This window comes from Mycena indigotica (assembly GCF_014461135.1).
Source record: "Mycena indigotica strain 171206Taipei chromosome Unknown Mind.scaff0006, whole genome shotgun sequence".
NCBI lineage: Eukaryota > Fungi > Basidiomycota > Agaricomycetes > Agaricales > Mycenaceae > Mycena > Mycena indigotica.
In genome coordinates this window covers 4,299,903-4,327,893 of record NW_023503005.1, presented here as the reverse complement: position 1 = coordinate 4,327,893, position 27,991 = coordinate 4,299,903, and the positions used below count along the sequence as shown (strand labels likewise).

General features: G+C 51.0%; 10 protein-coding genes across 10 annotated transcripts; 4 read left to right on the top strand and 6 right to left on the bottom strand.

Moving 5' to 3' along the window:
• Positions 1 to 124: 124 nt before the first annotated feature.
• Positions 125 to 2,821, bottom strand: MIND_00779800 (RRM domain-containing protein; the record flags this gene model as incomplete). The annotated part of the gene is made up of 3 exons (XM_037364486.1): positions 125 to 712; positions 758 to 2,362; positions 2,417 to 2,821. The coding sequence occupies 3 exons, from the start codon at positions 2,819 to 2,821 to the stop codon at positions 125 to 127; spliced, it is 2,598 nt and encodes an 865-aa protein (XP_037220130.1).
• A 966-nt stretch (positions 2,822 to 3,787) lies between these two features.
• On the bottom strand, positions 3,788 to 8,200 carry MIND_00779700 (Structural maintenance of chromosomes protein; the record flags this gene model as incomplete). The annotated part of the gene is made up of 15 exons (XM_037364485.1): positions 7,830 to 8,200; positions 7,423 to 7,783; positions 6,970 to 7,375; positions 6,854 to 6,923; positions 6,628 to 6,805; positions 6,492 to 6,580; positions 6,308 to 6,444; positions 5,891 to 6,259; positions 5,605 to 5,843; positions 5,262 to 5,560; positions 4,924 to 5,209; positions 4,755 to 4,871; positions 4,247 to 4,702; positions 3,856 to 4,197; positions 3,788 to 3,805 (listed from the first exon to the last, which is right to left on the bottom strand). The coding sequence occupies exons 1-15, from the start codon at positions 8,180 to 8,182 to the stop codon at positions 3,788 to 3,790; spliced, it is 3,720 nt and encodes a 1,239-aa protein (XP_037220129.1). The 5' UTR covers positions 8,183 to 8,200.
• A 397-nt stretch (positions 8,201 to 8,597) lies between these two features.
• Positions 8,598 to 12,664, top strand: MIND_00779600 (uncharacterized protein; the record flags this gene model as incomplete). Its single annotated transcript, XM_037364484.1, has 11 exons — positions 8,598 to 8,651; positions 8,707 to 9,092; positions 9,146 to 9,163; positions 9,210 to 9,384; positions 9,436 to 10,002; positions 10,053 to 10,074; positions 10,127 to 10,475; positions 10,533 to 10,760; positions 10,814 to 11,443; positions 11,492 to 12,167; positions 12,215 to 12,664. 11 exons carry the CDS (start codon positions 8,598 to 8,600, stop codon positions 12,662 to 12,664), a joined length of 3,555 nt encoding a protein of 1,184 aa, XP_037220128.1.
• Positions 12,665 to 13,101: 437 nt separating this feature from the next.
• On the bottom strand, positions 13,102 to 14,257 carry MIND_00779500 (SAM-dependent MTase TRM10-type domain-containing protein; the record flags this gene model as incomplete). The annotated part of the gene is made up of 4 exons (XM_037364483.1): positions 13,622 to 14,257; positions 13,276 to 13,569; positions 13,222 to 13,230; positions 13,102 to 13,176 (listed from the first exon to the last, which is right to left on the bottom strand). Exons 1-4 carry the CDS (start codon positions 14,240 to 14,242, stop codon positions 13,102 to 13,104), a joined length of 999 nt encoding a protein of 332 aa, XP_037220127.1. The 5' UTR covers positions 14,243 to 14,257.
• A 330-nt stretch (positions 14,258 to 14,587) lies between these two features.
• Positions 14,588 to 16,488, top strand: MIND_00779400 (Phospholipase/carboxylesterase; the record flags this gene model as incomplete). Its single annotated transcript, XM_037364482.1, has 7 exons — positions 14,588 to 14,746; positions 14,794 to 15,413; positions 15,461 to 15,539; positions 15,582 to 15,773; positions 15,818 to 15,906; positions 15,959 to 16,253; positions 16,306 to 16,488. The coding sequence occupies 7 exons, from the start codon at positions 14,588 to 14,590 to the stop codon at positions 16,486 to 16,488; spliced, it is 1,617 nt and encodes a 538-aa protein (XP_037220126.1).
• Positions 16,489 to 16,923: 435 nt separating this feature from the next.
• Positions 16,924 to 18,897, bottom strand: MIND_00779300 (F-box domain-containing protein; the record flags this gene model as incomplete). Its single annotated transcript, XM_037364481.1, has 3 exons — positions 16,924 to 17,241; positions 17,287 to 18,613; positions 18,662 to 18,897. 3 exons carry the CDS (start codon positions 18,895 to 18,897, stop codon positions 16,924 to 16,926), a joined length of 1,881 nt encoding a protein of 626 aa, XP_037220125.1.
• Positions 18,898 to 19,275: 378 nt separating this feature from the next.
• Positions 19,276 to 22,030, bottom strand: MIND_00779200 (RRM domain-containing protein; the record flags this gene model as incomplete). The annotated part of the gene is made up of 9 exons (XM_037364480.1): positions 19,276 to 19,476; positions 19,524 to 19,634; positions 19,685 to 20,499; positions 21,004 to 21,132; positions 21,179 to 21,239; positions 21,293 to 21,442; positions 21,499 to 21,595; positions 21,648 to 21,810; positions 22,021 to 22,030. 9 exons carry the CDS (start codon positions 22,028 to 22,030, stop codon positions 19,276 to 19,278), a joined length of 1,737 nt encoding a protein of 578 aa, XP_037220124.1.
• A 143-nt stretch (positions 22,031 to 22,173) lies between these two features.
• Positions 22,174 to 23,742, top strand: MIND_00779100 (F-box domain-containing protein; the record flags this gene model as incomplete). The annotated part of the gene is made up of 1 exon (XM_037364479.1): positions 22,174 to 23,742. One exon carries the CDS (start codon positions 22,174 to 22,176, stop codon positions 23,740 to 23,742), a length of 1,569 nt encoding a protein of 522 aa, XP_037220123.1.
• A 53-nt stretch (positions 23,743 to 23,795) lies between these two features.
• On the bottom strand, positions 23,796 to 26,339 carry MIND_00779000 (uncharacterized protein; the record flags this gene model as incomplete). Its single annotated transcript, XM_037364478.1, has 5 exons — positions 26,005 to 26,339; positions 25,885 to 25,951; positions 25,571 to 25,827; positions 24,977 to 24,991; positions 23,796 to 24,915 (listed from the first exon to the last, which is right to left on the bottom strand). The coding sequence occupies exons 1-5, from the start codon at positions 26,316 to 26,318 to the stop codon at positions 23,796 to 23,798; spliced, it is 1,773 nt and encodes a 590-aa protein (XP_037220122.1). The 5' UTR covers positions 26,319 to 26,339.
• Positions 26,340 to 26,659: 320 nt separating this feature from the next.
• Positions 26,660 to 27,887, top strand: MIND_00778900 (ZnMc domain-containing protein; the record flags this gene model as incomplete). The annotated part of the gene is made up of 4 exons (XM_037364477.1): positions 26,660 to 26,753; positions 26,811 to 27,469; positions 27,520 to 27,630; positions 27,681 to 27,887. The coding sequence occupies 4 exons, from the start codon at positions 26,660 to 26,662 to the stop codon at positions 27,885 to 27,887; spliced, it is 1,071 nt and encodes a 356-aa protein (XP_037220121.1).
• Positions 27,888 to 27,991: the final 104 nt, after the last annotated feature.

Sequence of the window (27,991 nt, the reverse complement as noted above, 5' to 3'; positions counted from 1 at the left end):
GAAGGAAGGTTGTTGTGTGAGCGTGCATGCGTATAGGAAGTGACCAAGGGAGCAGTGGAGAAAGCGAAGCGGGGCGGATGTCTATGATTTAGTGGAATAAGTTAAAGATGCGATGCAATCTCGTTCACTGATGTTCGCCTTGCCCTGGTGGCAATTCTGGAGGTGTAAATGGAGCAAAGGTCGCTGTCGGGGGTGGTGATACCAAGCCTGTTGCCGATACCCCTCCCGCCACAGATCTGGGAGTCTCCCACCTTCTCCCCCACGAACCAGCAACACCATTTTCAGGAGGTGCGAAGAAACGCGGACCAGCAATGAAGGAGGCGTGTGCTTGCGACAAGTGCTCGCCTTGAGGTGGAGGTTGCGGTTGTACTTGTTGGAGCGAAGGGATTGACACTGGTATAGGAGGAGGTGAGGTCAGACGAAGACCATTAGCATGGCCATGGAAAGCGGCTTCAGCTGCTGCCATACTATGTTGCTGGTGGTGGTGCGGTTGTTGTTGGACCATCCCTGCCTGTTGTTGTTGGACGGCAGCTACGCTCTGCTGGATTTGTAGTGTTGCCATACTGGTTGTCGCACTTGCACTCGTAGGTGTCCGCACTCCAAACGGATTCTTGCTATATGACAAGCGGATCCCGCCACCCTTGATCATCCCGTTGAGAGTATTCCCATAGAGCTCGTTCAGTGTTTTGGTCGCAAAACCAACGTCTTCGAACTAAGAGAAGGTCAGCAATGAATATGTAGATATATGTAAACAGACCTCAACAAAACACATTGGGCCATTGGCTTTGGGTCTGAAAGACATCTGGCGGAAGCCAGGGCAACTAGTGAATAGCTCACGAAGCGCAGCTTCGAGGTATTCAATGCCAGCGCCACCACTAGGAAGATTGCCGACATATAATGTGTTGATAGGAGGGTTCTGATCAACCGCTCGAGCAACATTAGTGGGACCATTGTTGAGAATCGAGGTTGATGTGTTGAGTTGGGTCAAACTCGCGATACTAGCGGCAGTCGGAATAGACGAAAGAGGGGCTGATGTCGGAGCTGGGGCTGTGAGACCGTTTGGACCTGTTCCGACACTCTCGCCCAGTTGAGGAGAACCTTTGCTGCTCCCACTCGCACTACCAGCAGAGCTCGTACCGTTGACGCGAGGTCCGATAGCTGTCACATGGTAGCCATTTATGCCGTTCCTTAGCGACATTCTCGCCAGACCTTCATCACTTCCACCGCTCCCCTCGCTTGCGCTGGAGTCAGAACGCTCTTGACGGTGAGCAAGGAATGGATGTTGAGGTTGGAAAGCGTCGTGATGCGGTAGGTAAGACGAATGGTGCCCATTGAGGATACCATTTGGAACGTATCTCCCCGGCACAAATTCTCCTGGAGGCTGTAGCATCGCAGTGGGCGGGGGAGACGAAAGGGCTCGAGGGGCTTCGTTGCCAAAGGCAGCAACAAAGTCATGCCCGGTTGCGGATTCTGGAGAAGAGGGCCTACGGCCAGGAATCCCCCAAGGACCTGCGACGGCTGCTTGTTGTTCGGCATGCTCCCTTTCCCGTTCGCGATTAGCCGCGAGTGATTCAAAAGCACCCGCACGACGATCTCTTTCCCGTCTTCTTAGGCGCTCTGCCTCGTCATCAGCGACACGTTCTCTTGCCCCTCGCATCATCATTGTAGGCATCATATTCCCATTCTCGTCGAGCTCATCTTCTGGTCGCCATTGAAGACGAACGCCGTTTGTATTGCCGTTTACATTGTTCGCGATGCCCATTGTCGCAAGTCCCACTGAGTCCCGCTCTCGAGGACTAAGGGGATCATACATCTCGGCTCCCATCATTGGCATTGTTGATGGTCCTACATTGTTCCCATTCAAGGGAGGCAGGCCAGGTGCGGCAACTGGGCCAACTCCACGTTTGGTATGGAGATTCTTCTTGGCCATCTCAGCTTTGAGAACGGCTCCCTTCTCGATGTCGATGCGCCGTCCTTGTAGGACATCACGAGCTCCGAGTGCTTCTTCTCGAGTGCGAAACTTGGCGAAACCGATGATCTGCTTTCGAGGAGGGTACGGTCCTGACGGTGCTATGTTATGGTTGCCTGTTGGATCGTCTGGCGGTGCTGGCCAGGAAGTGATGCCGTCACGACCAGCGTCAACAACAACACCACCTTGGTTGACGGTGACAAGGTTGTATGGGTCATTAGAGCCTGTGTAGCCGTTGTATTGACCTCCTGCTCCCAAAGCTCGTTGTTGGGGAAGTGGTTGGGGTGGACCCATAGGTGGCAGTCCATACGCAGTGTACTCCTTGTTGGGGATCTTGAGAGTGGCAGCCTCGAAGCCAGGAGAGAATGTAAACATGTTTTGGAACTCTCGTTCCTAGAAAAAGAGAGTCGTTAGCAAGGTTCAAGATAGAAAGAGTTGACAACATACCTGCATATCTTCTGGGAAGCCAACAACGAATATCGTAGAGATATCTTCTTGAGCGGGTGGAATCATGGGCGGAGCAGAAGCTATAGGGATGGAGGAAGGGACATGAGGTCCATACGGCGTCTGAGAGTGCATGACGGGTTGTGTTGGCGCCGATGTTGGTGGTGGAGCGTAGGGATAGTGTTGGAGACCAAACGAGTCTGGGGGGAAGAAGTTGCGTGTTGGTGCTCGGTTGGTGTTGGGGAAAGCGGTAAAGGAAGCACGGTTTGGGTAGAATGGGGTGGCCATTTTGAGAGGAGGAGATTCAGCGGATGAGTCGTCAGAAGAGGTAAGAGGCTCTGCGTCAGCTTGTGCGTCAAGCTGGTCAAGCAAAGACTTGTTGAGCAACGCCGAGTCTGTGGCGAGCATCCCAGCAACAGGGGACCACGATCGACAAATCGTATGTGCGAAAAGCCGCTCGGAGGAAGGGGATCAAGTCCAAGTGTTTACCGTCACGCGCACTGCCACGGAACGCTCCCACGCACGGGCCTTTGAGTCACGTGAGCATTACGGAAATCACCGCACCGCTTCTGCCCGATGCGGCGCACACAACGACGACGATGAAGGACGTACTGCTTGAGTTCTTCACAGGCCCATTCCCATCAACACTCATCACTCTCCGACCCGGCCAAACCCCTCCTGAAACGCCTCACTTCTGCATGGCTGACTCTCCAAGCTTTCCATTCCAATACTAGCGCTCGCCACAAGCCTTCTTTGGCTTCATCCAGACATGAATCGTTGGCACGAATGTCGCCCTTCTTTGGAAGTCGCCAGCGTCGACATTGGCCAAGTGAAGGTAGAAGAGGGCGTCACTCAGTGAGGCGTGACATCAAAATTGACAAGACTCCCTAAATCGTGCTGTGTCAAACTCCGAGAAAGAATTCGAATCCTTCGGTCATCGGCAACCGTGTCGCAACCTCTTGGCATATTTTTGAGCTCATTTTGAACAGATTTTTCATGGTAGTATACCATTGTTTTCAAACAAAACTGCAACTCTATGTGTCTTTATCCTATCCGTCCTCAAAACTCACAACAGTGTCTCTCGGAGATATGACTTCACGGGGAAAACCACTGGGTGGAAACACGACTTCCATCTACACGCGGCAACATGAGGTTTCCGTGTATTCAGCCACAACTCAACAAGACAGCTGACTGACTATCAATCCGTTGCACCATTGCCACTCTGTGGTTATTTTATTTTTGGAGGAGCGTCCCAAGTGCCTAGGTGTCAAGGAACCCAGCGTCCCACTTGAATTACATTAGCAAGTACAACACCTCAATCGAGCACAAAATATAGCAGCGATAGCAAAGCGAAAGCTAAATTAGGAGAATAAGTTAATCGTATTGGGTCAACTGTGTCGCGCATTAGTCCTAAAATCGATCTTGCACAAGAAAAAGCTCACATCCAGCGTAACCGTTCTTGAGCTGTTCACATCTTGATCTCGGTAAATTCCCACCAACGACTCTCCTCGTTCGTATAGCGACCCCTTGAGACTGATGACCACGAACTGAAAAGTCGGCCCAGCATGAGTAGAGATGTAGTTCGCGATTTTAGCAACGTTCGTGTTGTCAAGCGCAGCATCAACCTCGTCCAGAACAAAGAATGGCGCTGGCTGGTAGCTGTGGATCGCAAACAATAGCGCCAATGCAGCAACTGTCTTCTCTCCACCGGATAGTTGTTCCATGTCCCGGAACCGCTTCATGGGCGGCATCGCGTGGTATTTGATTCCACCAAGGTAGGGTTCCTATCAACGATATCAGCCATCGATCCGGCGAGCAGGAAAATGTGCCAACTTCGCTATCTTCTAGACTGAGGTATGCAACACCGCCCATTGGGGCTGCCTTGCCCTTGGTCAGATCCTTGTAAACTTGGTCTATGCGGTCCGAGATATGGTTGTAGGCTTTGTTGAACAACTCGCAGCGCCTTCGCTTGATATCCGTGAAGTCGTCTCGTGCAGTCCGCGAATCCTTCCGCGCCTGCTCCGCCTCCTTCTCAGTCTCCGCCAGCTTTGCCTCCACATCCTCCAGCCGTTCAATGGCCTTCATGTTTGGCGCCATTTTCTCGATGTCCGCAGTCAGTTTGGCGATCTGACTATCTATTTCTTGGAGGGCTTCTGCTGAACCGTCTTGGCGGTCGTCATCATCTAATGCGTCAAAGTCAACCTCAATGCCATAGTCTTGTACTCTTCGGGGTTGTTGAGCACCGTCTTCGTCTTCGTCCACTTCCATCGCAACCTCATCTTTCAGATTCTAACACTCGGGTTAACAGTTGAATGCTACAAGAAGCAAAAAAAAGCCGTACCTCTTCCATCGGCACATGCTTTAGATGACCTTGCAGTAAAGGTAATTTGATTTCCTCGAGTCGACATTTGCGATAAATCGCTGACCGGTCCAGCGCAGATTTTTCAATCTCGTCGTTCTAGACGTCAGGGATCAAAGTGTGTTGACTCGAGCGGGAGGTGAAGATATACCATAGTCGTAATTTCTTTCAGTGCCTGGTCAAGTTGTTTCCCTGCCTTGCCCGTCGTTTTCTTGACTTCGTCTACCTTTTTTGTTTTCTCGTCTAAGGTCTCCTGCAACGCTGTCAACTCCTCCTTGAGCTGTGCAACCCCTTCTTCAGCCTCTTCAATTTCTTGCCCCGCAGCCTCCTTTTTGAGTTCCAACGTTTTGATGCTGTCTTGCTCTGTTGACACCGTCCTCTCGATATTCCCCAGTCGGTCTTCAATCCCCTTCAATGCCTCCGTCTCGAAGTCAACCCTGTCAAATCATTGTCAGTATGGTTACAGGCCAATTGAGAGTTAAAACACACTGGTGCGTGAGTCGCATAATCTGGTTGTCGAACCGCAACCGTGCCTCGTTCTCTTGTTGGGCTACCTTCATTTGCCGCTCCTCATATTCCCTGATATTCTCCACGTTGATCTTACGACAAAACGCCGCAAATGTGCCAGCCTCGGCCCGATCAATCGTCACAGTCAAACGAGCAATTTGTTGCTGGAGCGAGTCAGACTTTTCTTGGGCCTTCTTGAGCTCTGGAGCATTCTTCTTCAGCTCCTCCTTCAAATGCTTAAGTTCATCGCGCATTCCTGTTAAGCGAAGTTTACAGCCATTCTGGAGATTCGTCAAAAATGATCATGGAGGAAAGATCTACTTACGAGATCATCTCTGGCCAAGGTGAGCGCGGACTCGAGTCGGCTCATCTCCGCAGTAAGGTGATCGTCCGCCTTGAGCTTCTGTTTCTGTTTTCCCAATTCACGCAACTGAGAAAGCAAATTGTCTTTGTTCTTCGTCAACCCCTGAATATCTTTGTCGTCCCATTTCTTGCCACTATGCGTGCTTTTGCCGCCGGTAATGAGACCACTCTTATGGATGATGGTTCCCTCAAGAGTTACCGCTGTGCTGCGATTAGTATGCGGTAACGAGAATACGCACAAACATTACCTTTGACTTCGTGACCTTTCTCGTAGCAAAGGTGTCGGGCTACATCCAGAGTGTCGCAAACCAGCGCATTGCCGCAAACATGGTGCATCGCGCGCTCGACGGCAGGCTCATACTGGATGATATCCACCACTAATCGAGCGGTTTTCATCCCTCGAAATTTGTCGCTAATGGGCTTTGCTTGAATAGTATCGAGAGGGATGAACGTGGCCTGGCCCACGCGTTGTGTCCGCATATATTCTATGCAATCAATTGCGATTCGCTCGGTGTCGACAACGATTGCATCGATATTCCAGCCAAGCACGACGGAAACGGCTGTCTCGAACTTGCGTTGTGAAGGTTTGCAGAGATCTACGACACGCCCGCGAACGCCTGTCCAAGCTTTTTGAGTACAGAATCAAGATAACACAAACCACGCACCAGTGAAAAGCCGCTGAAGATTGGCCAGATTCTCTTTCGCTTTCACTTCTTTCTCTGATTGTTGCCTATCCGCCCCGGCCTCCGTCAACTGGTTGAATATATTTTGTAATTGCTCATTCGCTTGTCGTTCCAGTTGTCTGTGATGTTGTTAGGGGATGGCTCGAAGGAGAAAAAGACGAGCCACGTGATTTTAGTCCGCTCAGCCTGCTGATTCTCTAACTCTTGCCGAACCTCCGCGAGGTCGTTCTGGAACGTTGAAACCTTGGCCTCCAACTGAATGCTATGAGTACGCGCTCAATAATAGGAAGCGACACAATTACCTCAGATTTTCGCGTTCCTTGGGTTTCCGCTTCACCACTCCTTGTCTCTTGTGTCTCCTGTAACCCTTGTTGTTTTTCCTTCAACTGTGCTAAAGTTCGCGAAACCGTCTTCTGCTCGCGAGACAATGCCTCCAAAGACTGTCGTTCGTCGACGGCCAGTTCGCTTGCAGCCGCTTTACTGATTCGTAGATGAGTGGTACAGTAAGGTCGTGTTAAAAACACGTACAGCTCACGATATTCGGCTAGAGTCTCAGCCCCTAGAGCTAGGTTGTGTTGTGATGCTTTCCGTTGCTCTTCTATAAATGGTTGAGACACTTTCCTGACTCGCATTACAAGCCACACCTTGAGCAGCATCGGCAGCCTTCTTGACACTTGCGAGCTCCTTCTGCAATTTTGCAACTCTTCCCTGCAGATTTTCCTTTTCCTTCTCGAGTTCGCCTTTCATCTTGGTAGCATTTGCCAGCTTTCTTTGGGCGTGCTTGATTTGAGCTTCGGCAGTAACAAGGTCAGGCCTTTTGTTATCGAGTGATTTCTCGGCCTTCTTGATTTTCTTCTCCATCTGCATGACTTTTCCACGGGCTTGAGCTTGTTCTGCGCGGGCCGCCTCGAGAGCTTCATCATGCTTGCGTTGCTCTTCTCGCAAAGATTTGAGAGCCTTGTTCTGCCTCTGGATTTCACGAGCATTATTCTCAATTGCTTCCTCGATGTGGTAAAGTTTGAATAGAATTCGATGAAGAACACGTTGGTCCTAAATCATCGTCAAGAACAGAAAACAGAAAGATGAGACCCACACACGCGTTCTTGACACATCGCATCGAAACGGTCAGCCTCTCCTTTCTGCTCTTTGTATTGCTTGATCTCCCCCGCAATACCACGTCGCTTTGTGAAGTTAAAAGTCGCATTCTCGGTAGCGCGATCCTGGGCCTCTTTCGCTTTCTCATACTCTGGCGCAAGCTCTAAACTTCCACTGATCTGGTCTATTAGTCGCGACAGCTCACGAGGAGACTGCGATGCGACAGCTTCTACGTCACCTTGGAAGACTAGGAAATTCTTGGCTTTGACGAGGATGTTTTGCTGCATGAGTGCGGCATTGTAGGCGTTGTATGTCACGACCTTGTCGTTAAGTCGGTACTCGGAGGCGCCCAATGTAGAAATGCTGACGAGGGATGAGCGCATTCGATTAAATAGATGTGCATGCGCACGTTCTCCTGAACCTCCACTCCTTCTTGTCCGCGTCAACATACAAAGCCATGACCCATGCCTTCTTCGCGGTGCCCTCTCCTTGGTCATCATCCTCATCTGCATTACCGCTTGGTTCTTCTTCCCCGTCTAACCCACTCGTTCCAAGTCGTCGGCCGCGGTATACGAGGTCCTTCAACTGGGAACTCCGCAACTGGGCGCTCTTGACGCCGAGAACGAAAGAGATCGCGTCCATAAGGTTGGACTTACCGGCGCCATTGGGACCAATGACGGAGGTAAAGTTCTTGAAGGGGCCTATGGTCTGGTGGCCACGATAAGATTTGAAGTCGCACACCTCTATCTGCACGAGTGGCATCACGGTTGGTCGAAACGCGTTGGTCACAGCTGTGACACTGTCACCTCTCAGAGTCAACGTTCATTGTCAACGTTCATTGATCTCTAGTTTAAATTGCCCCTCAGTCCACTGAATGTCTACCAGGCAAGGATTCCGAGAAAGGCATATAGCATCTTACCTCCGGCCCCAAACCTCAGTGCATCTACATCGGCCTTGAGTGCATTCTCAGTCGTATGCGTCAACCACAGTTAACTTCCATTCTTGTCGAATCAAGACTAAGCACTTCGCCCGTGCCTTGGAGACTCCCAATATGCAACAAAGGCATCAGTGACACCTCGCGCACCCATTTCCCGTGACATTCTTCCTCATTATCCTTCCATAATTGCTTCAAGCAGCATTGGGTCCCCATCGCCACTCCGATTGCAATCGTTCTCTCATGCCAGTGGCGGCTGCTTCTCGAGCTCCCCAGGCTGCGCCACTTGATATAGAGGTCAGTCCGCTGCAGAACACCCACTTTTTTCAGCTCTTTACTCAACGAGATAAAGCACGACATCCGACGCGTCTTGAAAGAGGACCTCGACTTCCAAGGTCATTTCTCTATCCACAAAACCTATCCAAATGCGCCCAACCCGCTCCTAAGCCTCGATGGGCTTGGTCTCGTAGGCTTACCGCTGGGTCCATCAGCGGCCAAGACTGTCATCGCACATTGCGACCAAGCACCGTTCGGCAAAGGTGAAAGAACTATCGTTGACAAGGAGCTTAGGGATACATGGGAGATGGACGCTATCAAGGTCAACTTTCGAAATCCAGCATGGAAAGCATTCATGGCCGGTGTTGCTCGAGACGTCTGTGATGCTCTCGCTGTAAATTTTCTATTTAGTAGACCCCGGGTCAAGCTCTACAAGCTACTTCTCTATGAGACTGGCTCCCAGTGCGTGTCATTCGCATCTTCGCCTATGCACAATCGACTGACGTGTTGAGCAGCTTTCTGCCGCATGTCGAGTACGCGACTTACTTTTTCCGGTGCTTCATTTCTGATATTTTATAGTACTGAAAGGGAAGACGGGATGTTTGCGTCGGTTGTCGTCGTCCTTCCATCCGAATTCACTGGTGGAGACGTTCACACAAGCCACTGCGGGATCGAAGTAATTCACGATTCCAGCAAGGATAGCATCACCCAAACGACTGTACTTGCTTGGTACACCGACGTCAAGCATGAAGTTGTATGTCATCCTCCCCATTCGGCCATCACACTTTAACTCAGCACATGAAAGAAACCGATTACGAGCGGTTACCGCTTTGTCCTCGCATACAATATAATGCACACCACCTCCATCCGACCCACGTTATCCTCCTCAACGACTGATGCTATCGACAAGCTCCGCAAGATTTTTCACTCCTGGAACACTAGCAAATCATCGCCTGATCAAATTTCCTACTTGCTTGAACATCAATATTCCCAAGCAAACCTTTCGGCAAGTGCCCTAAAAGGCGTTGACGCACACATTGTCGCTGTCCTCAATAGTTTGGCGAGGGAAATGGGCTTCGGGCTTGGCCTTGCCAATCTCGAGCTGACGATGAACGGGGAGGCTGCAGACACCAATCCGTATCCTCAAAAGCGGAGGAGATGGGGTTACGACAGCGAAAGCGAAAGCGACACCGAACCTCGCCCAGCCAAGCTTCAATTCTCGTCCGTCAAGTCAATGACGATATCTGTTCACAATGTCGTGGACCTTGATGGGATTCATATGGATCAAGACTTGGCTCCAAACAAGAGTCTTGTGAAGCAGTTGAAAGCACAAGGGAGGATGACGCAAGAGTATGAGGACTATATGGGTAATGTCAGTTTTCGCTCACTCTTCATTCAGACTTCCGCTGAAACGAGTTACAGTGCGCAGCCTCTCTGGATCGATGTGTGTGTTGGTTTATGTCAGCAATCGGAACTGACCATCTCTATTTCTATAGATTATCGCAGCTCCGTTCTCGTCATCTGGCCGAGATGGTCTGGTATAGGCGATCGAAGAACAACTCAAGCTCAGCAGCGGCTCAGAATTGCCTCCTCAAAGCTTTTATCTCCGACCGAATTAGAAGATTTCGAATATCTTTGTCAAACCATCCGCTTCATACCAGACGAAGACCAGCAAGGGGACCTATTTCAACACTTACTACGAATCGCTCTTGCTCGAGATGACATCTCATTATGGCAAAAAGCAGTCAACGGTCATTGCGGAGGCGATCGGTCGTTGGATCAGTTGTCGATTGAACGCCTTCAAGAAGCCCGCGAGGCATTTGGTTTTGATGCTATCGCAAATATGTTTGTATCCACACCCACACGCAAGTACAGGGTTGAGCCTTCTGACGAACCGAACAGACTGCGACCTCTCATTCAGGGCAACCTTTCCAATACTCGTCTCGAATATGCCATAAATCTGTACGATCTGAAGGAAGACCATACGGATGCCGCTCAAATTGACGCTTTCGTTTACGAGATGCGTCAATATTCTCTAAATAACTTGCAGCTCTATAGGTCAAGCGACGAGCTGCAGCTTTATACGCAAGAACTTTGGGCAGAGGGAGGAGCTCAGCTCGTTCATGACCAGTATGTTAACGCGCCGATTCCTCTGTTCCTCGGAAGCTAATCGTCGAACCCAGGTTAGTTCCACAAATACAAAGTCGGACAGCACGCGAAAACATTTCTGCACTAGAGCACTACCTTGAATGGTTTTGGGCTGCAGACGAAGAATTGAGCAACAGCTATCAAATCCCCCAAAGTATCACCATCCGAAAACAGATCATCGCAACTCTGTTGAAAACGCTCATCTCACGGAGACCGTTATACGCCGTGAAACCTGTGAAGGTCCTGGACCAAACTGTGTCCCATGCGCCGAAACAGGTTAAGATCGCTCAAGGCGACCCGATGCCTGCGGTTTCCTTGATCGGGAAGTGCTTGGACTACGAAAACTCTGAACTCGTTTTATCTGTCCTCCGAAAGATGAATCAAGCAGCAGCTCGGTTGGCTGATGAGTATAACCAATCGAAGACAGAGGCTCGAGTTGTCCCCGAGGTGGTGTTTCCTCTCGTGCCTACGGTGCAAAACTTGCTTCGCCTTTCCACACCCCCAATCACACCCGCTGCACATTTCGAATTGGAGACCTTGGCCGAATCTGCGCTAAAAATCAAGCTTGAAGTTCTTCGGGATCTTGGGGGTGTTACACACAAAGACTTGGTGTCGCTGTTTGATTTTGTCCAGCATCTGAAGAACATCGATTACTTGGTTGATTTGTGTGTCATGTCCTTCACATCTAACACTGCATCTAATTTGTGCATTAGCGTCGTAGCGGGTCTTGCTGCCCAACCATGGGATGAATACACCTGTTTGGAATACTTGGAGGAGCTTCAAAAGCGATGTCGCGTAAATCAAGCTACTTTCGAGCGGCCTATGAGAAACTTGGCTCAACTCTATGCGCGGAATGTGTCCCTGTGCAGGCTGACACATCCTTCGAACATTGCCGATGGTCGTTTCGCGGAATATGCCACTTGTGCGGAAGCCTTGTCTCGCTGCTGGGCACTTGGAGGTCCAGAAGCCTTCTCCACTCTCATGGAACGGATTTTACACCCGCCGTCGCCTGACGAACATTATCTGGTCACTATTGCGCTTCGCCTCATTTCCCACGTGGAAAACACGGCGACTCAACATGGCTTCCTCTTGACGCAGGCACCGTTCTCAACATCTTTTATGGGCATCATTACGGAATGGATGAAGCATGTTCTGGGTCCGACCCCGCCAAACCTTCATCGAGCACGCGCATTCCTAGCAAGCATCGATCGAATCTCTGGATGCTGCCAGAACTGTATGCAGGTCATTGGTTTCCTGCGAAATGCCAGGCTGGCGGAGGCGCGGTTACGCGTGATGAATACAGATCACGTGATCGCGAAGCTCAGTCAAGATTTGTCTTCATCCCATGTTACTTTCAATATTGTGCGGGCAGTTCCGCAAGGAATATTGGTTATGCATACTCTCACACTGTGGATGTTTTCTGACTTTTCGATCAGGTCGCCATGTCTTCAGAACTCTTTCAAGCAGTTCGCTGGATACGCCACCAAGCTGAGGGTCGTAGATTGTTAGCGATTTTCCCCGATGAGATGCTACGGACGATCTGGGGAGACACATATGAGCAGGCCTTGGCCCCGCTGCTTCCAATCCAACGCACAACTCGACAATCTGTGCCAACTGTTTCTTCCGCGCCATTTGTTCACGGGACAATGGCTGTGATGCACCCGCCATTACCTGCCCATGCCGCGCCTCAAGCTGCGTCTAACAATGCCCATTCTGGACCGCCTCTCCACCAACCACTTCCTTCAGCACACGAAGTTCGAGCCTATCATCAAGTCACCATCTCCAAATTATCTCGTCCAATGCCGGTCGCCAGTACATCACAGCCTTGGCCAGGGCATTCCGAAGCCAATGCTCCCAGTCAACACACACCAGTCGAGGGAGACTAGTCGTTACAACTATCTCAATCTTATGTATAATCTAATTTGTATCTCCTGTTACTGGCAGATATTTTACGGTCTACATTCTGTAACACGGCCTATTCGCAAAAACGAATAAGATTCCCTTTTCAGGAACATGGCGTAGTCATTCGCGTTGCCCCATTGACAAGGATAACGCTGCTTATGGGGAAGCTTGCTTCCCCATTCACGTGTCAAATCCCCCCCAGCGCCGCAAATTACAAAAAGGCGACACCGCTTACAAAGCGATTGGTAAGCGACCGCGGAGCGGTCGCCTCGCTGACAAGCGCGAGCTTCCCCCCAGTATGTGGCTGTCAAGCCGCATCCAGATATCATATTTTAAGCTATTCGCGCATATAGCGCTAAGCCGTCTTAGTTAGTTATGATAAAGATACTTGATACACGAAGACCTAGTAAGATGCTGGTACTTATCGCTTGAAGACATTGTTCATTGAGCGATTCATCGTCTGAGTTTTCGCCTTTTCTGTCGTGTTCCCGCGACGCTACCGCAAATGAGCGTCGAGACAAGAGCGAAGGAACTGACTTACACAAGGGCACTCTTTTCATGGCTGGTCCTCCAATTCCTCGACAGCTAATACAACCTTGCTTGCTTCCCCTCCTTCATTGACCCCCTCTTGTTCGGTGGGGTCCGCAACTGCATTGTCTTCTGTGTTGTTTTTGCTTTTGTGTTTCTTGCCGTTTTCTTCGAACTTGCGTTTGGGTATCACGGTATGAAACGCGGTCTCCCAATCGCGCGAGTCGACCCAGTTGACGAGTATTTCGAATGTTTGGTTCACGGTGAGCACTTTGCGCGTCTTCATCTCCGCGAGATATCGACCAATAGGGAGACGAGCGGTCCTGACTCCGCCCTTTTGAGCCTTATCTAGAGTTGCATTCTAGGAAGCTGACTGAACCTCGCAAGAAACAATCTTGCAACGCAGAACGCACTTTGAGCCGGTTGTGATCACAAATTCCGCCAATGATATACGTTTCCTCGGGTTTCAGCTCAGTCAGCTCCTCCTCCGAGTCCGCAGTGAGATAGACGACGGAAGATTTGACGTTTGGATCGGCCTCCCATAGCTTGTCGTAGTCTTCCGTCCACCATTCCGCGTTCTTCCATCTTGAATGTGCAGCATCACCCACACTCTCCAATCTTGTCAGAGTTTTCCCGTCCAGGTGAGTGAACAATAGCCTGAACTGGTATCCAGAGTTCCTGTTGGCGCTATACGAGTAGGCAAGCTGCGAAGTCAGCGACAACACTTCCTTCTCCGTCATGCTATTGTCGAATCCTAGATCGATGACGACGCGACCCCCAAAGGGTGGACCGACTCGTCGCCTCTTGGCCTTTGGCAGGTCATCCTCCTCAAGCTCCCCTGCCGCCCTACGCTCTTCCCTCTCGCGTTTCTTGGCTTTGCGAACCTCCTTTTCGCGGGCACGCTTTTCTCCGCGTTGGGCTGCAATTCGCTCGCGTCTGGCAGCCTTTTTCATCGCGCTTTTGGTCATCGGCGGCGGTTGCGCAGTGGTATCGTCAACCTCAAGGTCCGGTTCACCATCTCTAGCCTCAGACATGGTGGTATGAGCTTGTGACAAGGGGATCGCAGCTTATCCCAATCTCTCATGTCGAAATCGATTGAAGTGATGATTTCCAGCCAAATAACTCCTGGTCTTCATAGCCTTACACAATCCCCGAATATGATTGAAACCGTCGCCTCTTTCCAGTGCTTAATCGGCAAAAGCGAGTAATTCAACGAATCTGGACAAGTTTTTGCACCGTCACCTCGTTCTGTGTGATTTGGATCAGAATGAAGCTACGCCTTTAAACCCTCAAAGACATTCAAAAGACTACACAGCACAAAGGATCCTTAACAACTCTTTGTTTCTTTGTGAAGCGTACGGTTCTTTCCCTTCCACCAAATGGCCATCTCTACCCCTCTTCGATTTGTTCCTGAGGACGGTGTATTCGCGTTGATGACCATAGACCCTGTGGCATCTCTCGAATGCCTCCATGATCCAGAAGCGCTTGCAATGGCCGCCTCGCTTACCTTCAATGATTATCTGGTCTTTGTTCCTGGTGTAAGGTCGTTCGCTGTCTCTTGCCCACTCGTCTAACTTCTACACAGACCAACCAATCCAGAAATCTCGAAGCCCCCTACCGTGAAGAGGTTGTTCACTTTGTCCTTCCACAGCGCCCAAACGACGTTCCCGAGAGATTCATTGACGCGGCCATGTCAGTCCCCATCCACCCAACCCTTGACGAAACACATCCGGAGCGGGAGCCTCTGGAAACGTTGGGGGAGTTTCCTTGGCCAGGGTGCTTCCTCTCGCCTTTCATCGGCGCGACAGTCCGTACCAGAATAATGCTGAGCGTTGACCCGATTGTGTGCGAGCTTGCGCTGTCGCAGCGGAAACGTTGGAAGCGGTACGAAAAGGAGGATAGACACCGCCAAGCAGACAGAGAAGTTGAAGTTGCGCGTTCAATTTGGTCCTCGACGGACTCGGGCTATGAATCTGACTCTTTTGGAACAATCACCAATAACATCAACCTTTCTTGCGGGAGTGTTGGCGCCGACAAGCACTCTCTCATTGATGGAGGCCATATAGAGCTCGAGTTCGCGCCAATCGGACTCGGAGAGGGTGAATTGGATATCCCACTAACAGTAACCTTTACACACGACTTGAAACGGATGGAGGAGATGAGCGATCCCTTCGAATTTTTCCTCGAGAAAGAAGCCCTGGAGCGGTAAGCATTGAACCGAGTCTTTTCCAAGAGGATGACATTGCTTGCAGCATCGGGCGTGAGGCCTTAGAACGTAATAAAAGAGAGGTTGGATCTAGGAAAATAAAGCAAAGCCGTATTCTACCCCTTGTTAGGCATGTTCTTGGAGGTTTGCTTTGCACGAAATGTTAGCAAGTAGAATTTTGCGATCAATCGGGCCGGATGCCGAGATTCCTTCCTTCTCTCTTTTCGACCGCCGCTGTTGCCCTCGTCGCATATCTCTACCTTGTGTGGACTAGCAAAGAAATGGCTGCAATTGCGCCTCTCAAGTCTCTCGTTGTCCCCGCCCTCTCCAAACACACTGCCACTGTCATCTTCGTTCACGTTCGTCGCCGCGGAGCCTAATTCCCCGCTCAATTGCGCTTCAGGGACTCGGAGACTCGGGTTTGGGATGGCAACCTGTAGCAGAGATGCTCAATAAGGAGCTGCCCCAAGTCAAATGGGTCCTGCCGAACGCGTAATGTCGTGTTGTGCTGCAGAAGTCTATGTACTGATGCACGAAAACGCAGCCCGACGATGCCTGTAACCGCCAACGGCGGCATGGTCATGCCTTCGTGGTTCGACATCCTTTCATTTGGCTTCGACTCGAAGGAGGACAGGGAGGGCATGCTCAAGACGGTCTACTCACTCAACCAGCTCATCTCGGCCGAAGTCGACGCCGGCATTCCCGCTAACCGAATCGTCCTTGGAGGCTTCTCCCAAGGAGCCGCAATGACCCTTCTGACGGGCCTCACTGGCGAGCGCAAACTGGCCGGGCTGGCGGTCCTGAGTGGATGGTTACCATTGCGCGCAAACTTCAAATCCGTACGTCAGCGCTAGTCTTCTGCACGATCTATTCACTAAGCACCTCGTTTAGATGGTCTCTGACCACGCAAAATCATATCCGATCTTCTGGGGTCATGGCGCGGCTGACCCACTTGTTCGACACGATTTGGCCGTTAAATCAGTTGACTTTTTACGCGAATCCATTGGCTTGAATACCTCCCCCCGCTGCAGGAGAGCTGATCGGGCTATCCTTCAACTCGTATCCTGGCGTTGAACACTCTATAAACGACAAAGAACTTGGAGACTTTAAGACTTGGTTGAAGAAGGTGCTGCCAAGTGTAGACTGATTTTTTGGGAAAGAAAAAGGAGAAAATATGTAATTCAGTTGTACAAGATGAAGGAGAATACATAGCGCAGAGTGCCACGGTACCAAATGTTCACGGATAGCGAAAAGAGTTGTTTATTGGCGGAGGAGGACGATCCAATGTAACCTTTCCATCGACACCAGGCACGACACGCCAAACCTCCCAAAACAGGTCCGAATTCAGACCACTTGAAGGTGCCAGTGTTGGACAAAAAGGTTGATGATGTCACGCTGTGAGGCTCAACCTGAACGGTGCGTCATGCCCGTGGGGTGAAGTACCCTCAGATTCAGAAGCCACATCGTCGGATGACTTGGTGAAAGGAAAGGTAACTACATACTTATGTCCTACGGATAAAATATCGAATCAACAATTGGTGGTGGCGGGCGATCCAGAGCGACTTTGCCCTCTGGAGCAGAAACAACATCCCATACTTCCCAATATAGGTCCTCGTCGCTGCCAAACGCCCGATACATCCCAATGCTCTTCACCCATGGCGCGGCATTGACGATCTCGCCGGCCATACCATGGAGTCGGCCAACCATTTGACGGAAATCACTCGACGGGTAGGACTCTGGCGGCCAGCCATAGCGTTCCGGGAGACTGGCATCGAATAGAATCGACTTGAGGTGTTTAAAACGAGAAAAGAAGTCGCAGACAATGGGCTGAAAGTTGGTCAGGATACAACCAAGATGCATCCGATCGCATACCATTGGGTCCCACTGACACCCTTCCAGCATTGGAGAGAAATGGTCCCACTTCCGGCTAAACTCTAGGTGTTGGACAAGGGGAAATAGTTTGGGGAGAAGGTCCAACAGTGGTTTCTCGTGTTCCAGCTCCTCTTTCGAGCCAATCAGATACCAGAATCGTAGTGTCGTTAAATTGGGTAATTCAGCCCGCTTTAATAGATTTAGAAGTGTTTCAGGTGTGACCCAGACCCGACGCATCCCGTCCTCCAGCGAGAGCGGATACCTCCGTAACGAAAGCAGTTCCAGACTCGGTGGCAGAAAGTCGATGATTCGGTCATCATTCGGGAGGCAGGTCGCTTGAAATTGGGTAAGACGCTGAAGAAATGGAAGTGAGGGCGACCTGTCAGGTCTGCAGATTGGTAACTCAGATTCTGGGCCATCGGCTTTCTGAAATACAAGCATCATATTCAAAAGGCGGAGGTTGGGCATTCTCTCCAGTATTGACAGAATCAGAGAGGCTTTGGTCGATGAAGTAGAAGGCGGTTGGTGAGAGGCGTTCTCTGGCGGGTTTGCTGTTGTTGTAAGTGATGGAGTTGAGGACGATTCCATGACTTTCGATGTGCTCGTGAAGGTGTCAGGTAGTTCGGGTACGTGAACTGGATTTGGTTCATTCTCCGCCTTTGATATCGCAGGTGAAGGCGGAGGGCCCTCCGTTGGAACGGAAGGATCCTTTGCGGCGTCGGAAGACTCAATAGAACTTGTCCAAGCCACAACACCCAATGGTGTTGACGAAGTGTGTTCTAGAGAGGGCCCAACATCTGGGAATTTTCCTTCAGCACCATCGAAGGTCGGCCAAAGACCATTGAGATACAATTCTGTCAATGATGTCCAAACCGGGCCATCCAGAGCCGATATGAGCTCTCCAGGAATCTCGACTTGGGCCATGGTTGGTACAGAGGCCGCCAAAATCACGCGAATGTTCTGGATTTCGAGCTTGAGCACATCTGGCAGCCTACGCGCCATTTCACGATCCAAGACATCGAAAATGAAGGGAACAGTGAACGAAAAGCGGCGTAGAGGCAGCGTTGTTGTTCTTGGTTCCAATTTTATTGGTTCCTCCTCGTCGTCGTCCGGCTGCCAGGGAGCGTGGACAATTAGGTCGATTGGGTTGGACAAGACGGCGAAGGCATCGAGTAACTCCGACCACAACCCATCTGCGACATTCCCGCCCAGGATGAAGGTATGTAGAGATTTCATAATAGGGAACGCGTCTCGGAATTGAGATGCGATGGTTGCGTGTTGGGCCGAAGTGAAACTACGGATGTTATGTCCAGCGAGTGTGAACACTCTAAGTGTAGACCATGAGCGGCCATAGGAAATAACGGGTGTCACTCACCGGGTAAATGGTAAAATCCTTCGCGGCGGAAAGTCAACAAGACCGGGGGCCCACCCCAGCCTTCGGTATATGACTGGGAGGAGAACGGCTCGCAGGCGTCGAGATAAGGTGGCAAGTTTCAGGCATTCATCGTAAGGGAACTGCTCAAATATCATGAGCAGAACGTCATGGCTGAGTTTGTCGAAGCTAGTTGTGGGGACAGGACTATGTTCGGTCTCTCGGGCAACGACACGCATCTAGAAAGCAGTACAATGAGAGGACAACCTCTTCAAGTTTTTGATGTAAACTCACACTGACAGTCCTCTCCAAGTTTGTGTGGGTGCGGTATCGATCTTGTCCTTGTTATTGTTCTCGATCCAAGAAGAGTTGGCATCGTAATGGGATAGTTGAACGTTCAATGCTCTTCAATGTTTCCGCGTTGAACCACTGCGTTGGAATCATGGAGACAGACACTGGTGTTGGATGTAAAAACAAAACTTGAAGTTCAGTGTCACGGGTGACTCGATACGACGAAAAGCGAATCGAATTGTGGACTAAATCGCTCAACCGTACAAACAACTTTGTAACAGCTACATAATAGCTAACTGAAGTATGGACAGTGAAGCTTGGAAAGCCTAATGTTTGTCATAGATCGTTTTGGCAATGTCGCGGCGCAAGCCCGTAATCTTTGCATGTATGATTTCATGTCCACTGGGACCCGAGAGAGCGGTGGCCAAATTCTCGAGGAATTCCTTCTTCACATTGTCCTTGAACTTCATGTGGTCCATCGCCTTGTCGAACTCACTGTTCTTCTTTGCGCTGTCGGGATACATCAACTGCCAGAGAAATCAGCTCCTTCGTGAAGAGCAACAAAGCAACTCACCCGAATGAGTGCGAGGTCAGTGGGCGAGGGAGAGTGGTTCTCTTTCGTGATTTTGCTAGGATCTTTGACGTACTTCTTGCCAGAGTACAGCATAATACTTTTCTCGTCGAACTAGCCAGTTGTTATGACCACAGCTCATTTGTTAAATTTGAAGGACATACCAATGTTGCTACCATGACCTCTGCAGTTGTTGCGTCGGCTGTTGGGGAGAGCGGCGACTCGTGTTCGTGAGCCAGGCCAAGGGTGTGTCCCAACTCATGGAAAACCGTCGAATGGGCCCTAACGAGGTCTCTTGCGGGAGTTTTGCCCGCAGCGTCAGCCGTCGCTGGCAGTCCACCGAAGTAAATCGTCGTATAGGCCGGGCCGGGGTCCTCCGCTTTTGGACACTTCGGCCCAGGGAGAAAGATATACTGCCGGTGCAGTGGCCCGAAGCACGACCAACCCCAGTTCTCGGCAGCAGTCTTCCGCCCAAACGCGATCCGGATATCAACCTGCTGGCGGTGGTCTGCCCGGGAGAAGTCGAGGTTGGCCATGACGCTGTCGGGTACCTGTTCGAACTGGAGATTCGCGCGCTTCATGTAGTACTCCAACGCGTCTTTGACCGTTTTCTGGCGGTACGCGGTCGGCTCGGCTTCCCCTTGTGTGGACAAGTCAACCGCGTTGCGCCCGCCAGCCTGCCAGGGAATGAACCCGTATGTTATCGTCTCTTTGAGTCGCCAAAGGCAAGCCTCATCGTAGATCATCCCATTGGCATGGACTTCACCCGTTACTTCACGAACTTGGGAGGCAATACTTTCTGGTGTCGAGCACCACGTGTCGGCAGGCACAAGGACGCCCTCTGTAGTTATAATTACATTGAGGTGGATTCCTGGCGCAAGAACATATGACAGACCAGAATTGCCGCTCCCGCCTGCGACAACAGCGCCGGCGTCGAGGATTTCGGCCACTTGAGTGACCAAGTCATTTGTTGCCATTCCTGAACGATAACTTTCTGACTCTTCCCATCCCCCCACTTTATAGTCTGGCCATCAGGTACAAACGTCGATTGGCATCGTAATTCCGGCGCAATTTGTGAGCCCCCGGGTCCGACTTGTTGTTCTATAGCACCGGAGTGGCGGCTAGTGCTGGTTATTCCAGTTAATTGAGGTACAAAGGGATGAAATGGGAAACGGTGACACATTGAACTCAGTGGCACGTGATGTGTTTCTAAATCGTACACCAAATTCCTTGACGCTTCTTTCTTTCCGTGGGTTTTGGAATTTAGCAATTTATAATACGGACATATAGTCGCGATAGTTTACGAGGCAAGTTTTAAGCTGTAGGAAACAGAGTCGTCCATGTTTTAATATCTCCCACTGTCCCGGTAATCGTCCCTTCCACCTCCCCCCGCCACGATAGTCGTCTCGACCGCCACCACCGCCACCACCGCCACCACCACGGCGGTCATAGTCACGGTCCTCGCGACGATCACGGTACTCACGGCCTCCCCCACCACGGCGGTCATAGTCATCCGCATATCGTCTCTCACCTCCGCCACGGCCTCCACGGTCGTAGTCCCTCGAGTAGCGCGAGTCATACGGGCGAGGATCATAGGGCCGCTCACGGTCACCTTTATGATTCATTAGTGAAGACCTCAGAATAGAGAAATGACCCACTTCTCTTGGGTGGGCCGTAATAACGACCTGGAGTCGGGGTTCGTGCACGACCACGACGAGCCTATTGAAATTGAGGGTGAGAAATAGCATGAGACTATGTATCGAGCAACACACTTTTTCGACATGGAGATTTTTACCGCCAAGATCAGTGCCATTCAGTGCTGCAATAGCAGCATCGGCCTCCTCCGGTGTTTCCATCGTGACGAAGCCGAAGCCACGCGACTCGCGAGTGTGAGGGTCATACACAACTTGAGCCTTAGTGACCTAGATAGATAAAAAGTCCATGAAATAAGCCGAGTTTCTGGAAGAACGGGGCTCACTCTGCCAATTTTTGCAAAGGCGGCTTCGAGGTCGCGCGTGTCGATGCGGTGACCAATGCCAGAGACGTGGAGGTTGTTGCCAGGGTTGCCGGCCACGCTAAGGGAAGGCATCAGTATAAGTTACAATGGAGCGAAAAACTGAAACTCACCTGCCTCCATCTCTGGCTGGGCTACGGCTACGGCTCCGCCCACGACGGTCCGTATCCCGCTCGCGGTCACGGTCTCTGTCACGGTCGTCGGTCCATCCAGGGTCGCCGCCATTGGAGGCAGGCATCCCCACGCCAGAGTCCACAGGGGGCGCGATGTCGTATGCTGAAAGGTAGGCTGAGTTTGAGTTTGGGATGACGTGGCTGGGGGAGAGGACGGAATATAGGGCAGGAAGCCGAATGGACAGAAAGCGAAAACAGGAGAACGACGTGAAAAAACACCGAAGCCGAATCGAAAATCGAGTCGAGTCGCACGCGGATACATATTACGAGTCGGGGTGTAATCTAGTCGGAAAGGCGAAGGCGAGGCGCATACCGTCGTCCATGTAGTGTTGAAGAGAAAGTTTGCGGCGAAAGGTTGAAGGTCGAAGTCGAGAACGAGCTGGCAGGGTGACGTGACAGCGGTCACATCCTTGATCTGTCAACCACAACGGCCATCACTGGCAAAACGGTACCGTTCTTTCCCGACATGAACACAGAAGCCATACGCAATGAGATTCCCCGGATCGAAACAGAAATAGGGCATCATAAAGCCGCGACGGAAATCCTTCGCCAGCGGCCAACTTTGCTCACCAAACAACTTCAGTCAAACGCAACTTTTTCCATTGATGCTCTCCCACCCGAGATTCTCTCCGAAATATTTGTTCAATGCCTCCCTCCCAAAGGCTGCCTCATGAAGGGTGAAGAGAACCCCCTGCGAGCAAACTCGACCTCACTAGTCTTTGCTCAAGTCTGTAGCCGATGGAGAACCATTGCGATACAAACACCTTTCCTTTGGACGGACATCAGGATCCATCTTACCTCGCGCCAAAGGACGAGGGGTGATGACGGCGAATTACAAACCTCCACGCTTGCTCGGCAAGCCGAAAAACTCCACGTCCTTGGCCAGAGGAGCGGCTCGTGTTTTGTGAACGTTAAACTGGCTGGCAACGGTGGGGCATTTTGTGCCCCCGATGCTAAGTTGTTGGTAACGGCTCTTCAACGCTGCTCAGCGCGAATCAGCGTGCTCGAAGTGTTTTTTGGAATTGAGGGCCTGGAAGCCTTTGACAACCTCGCTGCCAAATTCGACCTCCATTTTCCGACTCTGCACACACTCCGCTTAGACTTAGACGCGGGGTTCGGAAGCGCCGCATCTTCGCACTCCGGCCGCATCAAAATGTTTTCTGGCTCACAACGTCTTCGGGCAATCATGTTGGATGTGCTGCCCTCCACTCGTCTTGACCTGCCATGGTCCCAAATCACGCACTTTCGAGGACAATGCTACGCGTTATCTCAGTGTCAACAACTCCTGCGTCTTGCCTGTAATGTCGAATCAGCATACTTCAGCCTTTTTCCTGGGGAAAGAGAATTAGTCCCAACAGACCCTTTGGTTCATAATGGGCTCAAGGACCTGACGATCTGCGAGTGTTACGCGCCTGACGAGGAACCTCACGTCCTAGAATACTTCGAATTCCCTTCATTGCGCAGTTTTTCGCTATCAAGTGAAAACGCTGACCCTGATAAAAACTGGGATTCAGATTCAGAACAAGTCGAAATTCTCCCGCCAGATTGTGTGTCTGCTTTCTTACGACGCTCCCCGTCTCTCCAAAGTCTGACTTTGCATACCTTTTGGGAGTCACACGAGCTAGATCCTCTCGCTAGTCTGGGCATCACCGAGCTCAAGATAACAACCACATCATTTGTCGTTTTGACGGACCTATTTGGCAGATTGGGGACAGCTCCGTTCTTCCTCCCCAAATTGACACATCTTGAGGTAGAATGCAGCGAGCGCTTCCGGCATCCGTGGTCGTCCGACTTCGCGAGCTGCGTCGCTTGCGCTGTGAACGGCATTCTACGACGAAACACTTCTTTCAAGACCAACAAACCAGCAACTGCGAATCCTTCTCCCATAACGCGGTTGAAACTTACCTCAAACTGGTGCTTCCCTGATCTCTCATACATTCTTTCGGACCTTCAATTGGCCGACATGCGAACGCTCAAGTCAATGGGCGTTGATATCTACATCGGCACAAAACGCCAACTTGAACGCTTCTTTTAAGTATTTACATGTCAGTTGTTTTTCTACCAATCGTGACTAGAAAATCAAATAGTTTATACCAGATCATCAGAGTACTCGTCATACCCTCCGCCAGAGAATTCGTCGTCGTCGTCATAATCGTAATCTGCTTCATACTCGTCGGTATATGCACTGTCAGAAAAGCCGGACCCGGAGTCATAGCTGCCTCGCTCGTGTCTGTGTCGGGAATAATACTCGTCTTCCTCGTAGTCTGCATCAGACCCCGCATCAGAAGGCTCGACGACGAAAGTTGGCCCAGAATGAAAGTCATTTCCTCTCGAAGGTCTGATTGCAGGGAGATGACGACTGCGGCTGGAGACATTAAGCCCCGCAAGCGCGTAGTTGAGGCTGTTCATGTCGTCTTCGCGATCACCATAGATGGGTCTGCGTCCCCGATCACGAGGAATGGTGCTATACCTCGATGATGGGCGAACCAAATCACCGTGCCGTTGGGTGGACCAGCCAGGCGAGGCGGAGTCCCGTGACTGACCCGAGAAGTACCCATACCCATCTTGACCTGACTCGTATGACCCGACAGCAGCAAGACTGCTTCCCGTGCCGGTGCCATTGGTGAAGCGGGACAGAGACGAGAATCCCGAACCAAGAGACGACATGGACATCGAACCATAACCTCCAAGTGAGCCTGGCCCACGACTACGAATTCCCCGGCTCGAAGCATACCCGGACCCGAATTGATCACTAGGGGAGTATCCCTGGCGACTGCGAGGGCTGTAGGTGTAGGCGGAGGAAACCAATGACGAGTGCGATCCAGCGCGGCCGGAAAGCGATGGCAAACCGCCTCCAACGACCGGGCTTGTATACGGAGTTCTGGTCGACACAGGTGCTCGATGAAAATGCCCTGGCCGCGCAATGGAAGCGAGCGCGCTAGAACGCGCATGATCGACGCTGGTTGCAGCAGAGGCTTGTGATTGAGGCCGTGGCGGCAGATAAGTGTGGGTGGTGGTGGAAGTAAGATTGGGCGTGCCTGCCTGGCCCAATGAGAATGAACGCTGCATATGCGAATCGTCGAGAGGATTTGTCCCGTAAAGACCTAGACCATTTGTATTTTGTTCCCAAGAGGCCCCGCTTGCCGCTCGAAAGCCACCTCCCAGATCTGCCCGATTTTTCCCTTTGCTTTGGCGTCGTGAAGATACTCTGGGGATGATGAGTTAGGTAACAAGCCGAAACGTATAAGTCTGGGATGCGTAGTGCTCACCTTTGTGTCGACATGCTCTCGCAGGTTCAGAGGTGAGAAGACCTGCGGACAAATGGCTTTTGAGGGAAGGCCATGAACGCGTGTTTTGCATGAGTGACGCCATAGATGCCGCAAGGTTATGGTGCTGAGACAGTGAGGTGAGGACTGCCTAGACTATAGTAGACGTTCCAATGGGACAGCATCGATCCGATGGGCATGGGAGTCGGAGCGGAGGAAGAGGATTGACGGATAAAACAGCAGAATTGATGGCAGGTTAAATATATTCCCACATGGTCAATGTGGCTATGCGGCACTACCGCTCAAGTCCCGAAATGGAAATTTCCGATAGCGATAGAAAATCTTCTTTAGGCCGCAAAGAAGACAAGTTGGAGTGCATAGCACATTTACAGCTACGTATAGTGGATCAATCCACATCCAGAAGCCGCTCCACGTGGCCCTGTAATGAAGTTTGGACACGTTGAAGAACTTGCACATGTCCCGTTGCTAATAAAAGCGATTATTTTCATCGGAAAGTAAGCTAGCATTAACTTGCCATTTCCTTCGCGAACATGTTCACTGAAATCTTTCTGCCATGTTGCCGAAAGGGTCACGCACAACAGCCTTGCCTCCCCAGAGCACGGGTCCGTCAGTGCAGCAGACGAGATGCCCATATTCGCTGCGAGATTTTCGACAAGGTTTGCTGTGTTACCGAAGACTGCACAGGCGGGCAATGCCACGACACACCGTATGCAGTTATTCGCCCTGGGAGCTTTCTTAAAGTCTCGTAGGAGTGATTGACTGTACTCTGCATTAGGAATTGCGCGATACTCCTCGATAATTTCAGAATCGTGCCGCATCCCGCCCATCGTCACCTAGTAGTCAGTGAGCACGCAAGTCCTTGGATGAACAGAACAAAAAAGACCCTTCACCTCAAAGCGTGCCGGAGCCGGTATATGACCCTTAGTCTGTGAGCGCCGTTTGAGGATGACATAGTACCTTTGAACCATCTCGGAAACAGCATCTTTCTCTTACAGAGAGATCAAGCTTACGTGTGGTTGGTCAGATAATCTTCTGGTTGGTTTGCCAGGTTCGCCGCAAGCAAGCCCCACGCAAGGATAGGGTCTTGCCACGTCTTATTCCACTTGATATAGTCCTTCATATACTGGTCGAGCAGCGGGTTTGTCGGATCTGACAAACGCTCCTTGCGGTTGAAACAAACAGCCTTGTGGGTTGGTTTCCAGTCCTTCTTTTGGCACTCCTGCGAGCAATATCGCGCAATTTCGCATCGAGCACACTTGCGTAAGGGCCCGGGATTCTCGCAGTAGAAACAAAACTCGTCTCCCATTGCGATTGTCGTTGGCATTTTTTCGAAGACCTTGGGGTGCTGTCACAATGCTGTCACAATGTGACAGCACCTTAAACTCACCCCTACTCACCCCCAACCACGCAGCACATGAAATGTCAGTGGAACATATATACAAAGACATCGTTGCGGTTTCCGGTCGCCTCTTGTGTCAGGTACATTGTGCTTAGCGCGACAGGAAGCCTGCAGTTCCTCGCCAGCCGCCACCAGCGGATTGGTTGCCCTGGCGGCTGGCCAGCAATGCCGCCGACATAGGTTCCTGAGGACGAGACCATAAAAGGACGAAACACTGAAAAGATCCCCCCAGTGTTCGAAGCAAATCGAAACACAACTTGCCCGCAATGGCCACAGAAGCAGCATTCGTCAAACTCTCTGAAATCCTCGCGCAGGAGGAGTTCTCCGATAACAATGCCGCTCCAATATCAGATGATCCCAGTGAGTATTCCTGTGCTGTCTCGCAAAACAACGTCTCAAGGTTCATGATCACCGTAGACTTTGTCATTCACCCTGCTGATACATGGTGCGGTACAGTCGAGGCATCTCCTCAACCTGCACCAGATGTCTCCATCGATGCCTTTATTCCTGACCGGACTCGTCATCTATGGCGACTTGACGACGTCATTACTTATGGTTTCATGCCATACGAAACCAAGTACAAACGAAACATTGACGATACTGCGGAGAACTGTGAACCGACAGAATTTCGGAAAGACACTGTAAAAGCCGTTCTGAAGTTCTACTTGAACTATCTCCCTCTCAATTTCCAAGAAACGAACGAAGACATGAGCAAGCTCGACTTCTCTAACCCAGAGCATCGCAAGAAAGTCGATCTCCGCATCGCTTTTGGCTCCCCAGTTCAACAAGGCTATTGGGGGTGGGCGATGGGGATTGGGCCTCGGATCCGCCAAAAAGTGTTCATGAACAAGCCACCAGAAGCACCCGGGCCAACATATGCTTCCGTCTTTTTGGGAGGCATTCCTTCTTCGGAAGAGGAGGCGAAAAAAATCACCGAAAAATGGCGCAAGGAGACGCAACGAACAATCTACCACGAAATCGGTCATGTCCTTGGATTAGAACACGAGCATGCGTCGCCGCTATCGCCGACGACCGGGGAGCTGAGGCCAGTGACTGAAACTATGGTCGCCACACTGGTAAGGATGTGCATTCGAATTTCATGGCCATCTTGTTGAAATCTGTCCAGTTCGACGAGCAGAGCATCATGCTATATTCGGGCATAAAGTACAAAGCAGATCCGAAAAAGGTCACCAAGGACACCTTTTCCCCGTCTCACACTGATCTTGTGCTTCTTATGGTATGCATGGCTCTCTTGCTCCGGCACCGATATCAGGCTAAATAACGCAGTTGATGTATCCAGACAGCGCAAAAGAAGACGGCAACTTTGCGAAAGCGGCAAAGAGCATGGGTTACACGAAAGACTCGCGAGACATCATGTTGGACATGTTGCATCATGCTCTCGAAGACCCAACTGGGATACAACACAAGATCATCGACAGGTTGCGCGAGGTCATTGCCGACAACATCAACGACCATCCGCGGCTTGCAGTTTGACACTACCCTCCTTGCCTTGAAGTGGGAATGGGTTCCAGGCTTCGATACTACACCCTTCCTGACATTTAGTTAAACCAATTAATAAACTGACTTTGTTTGAATGG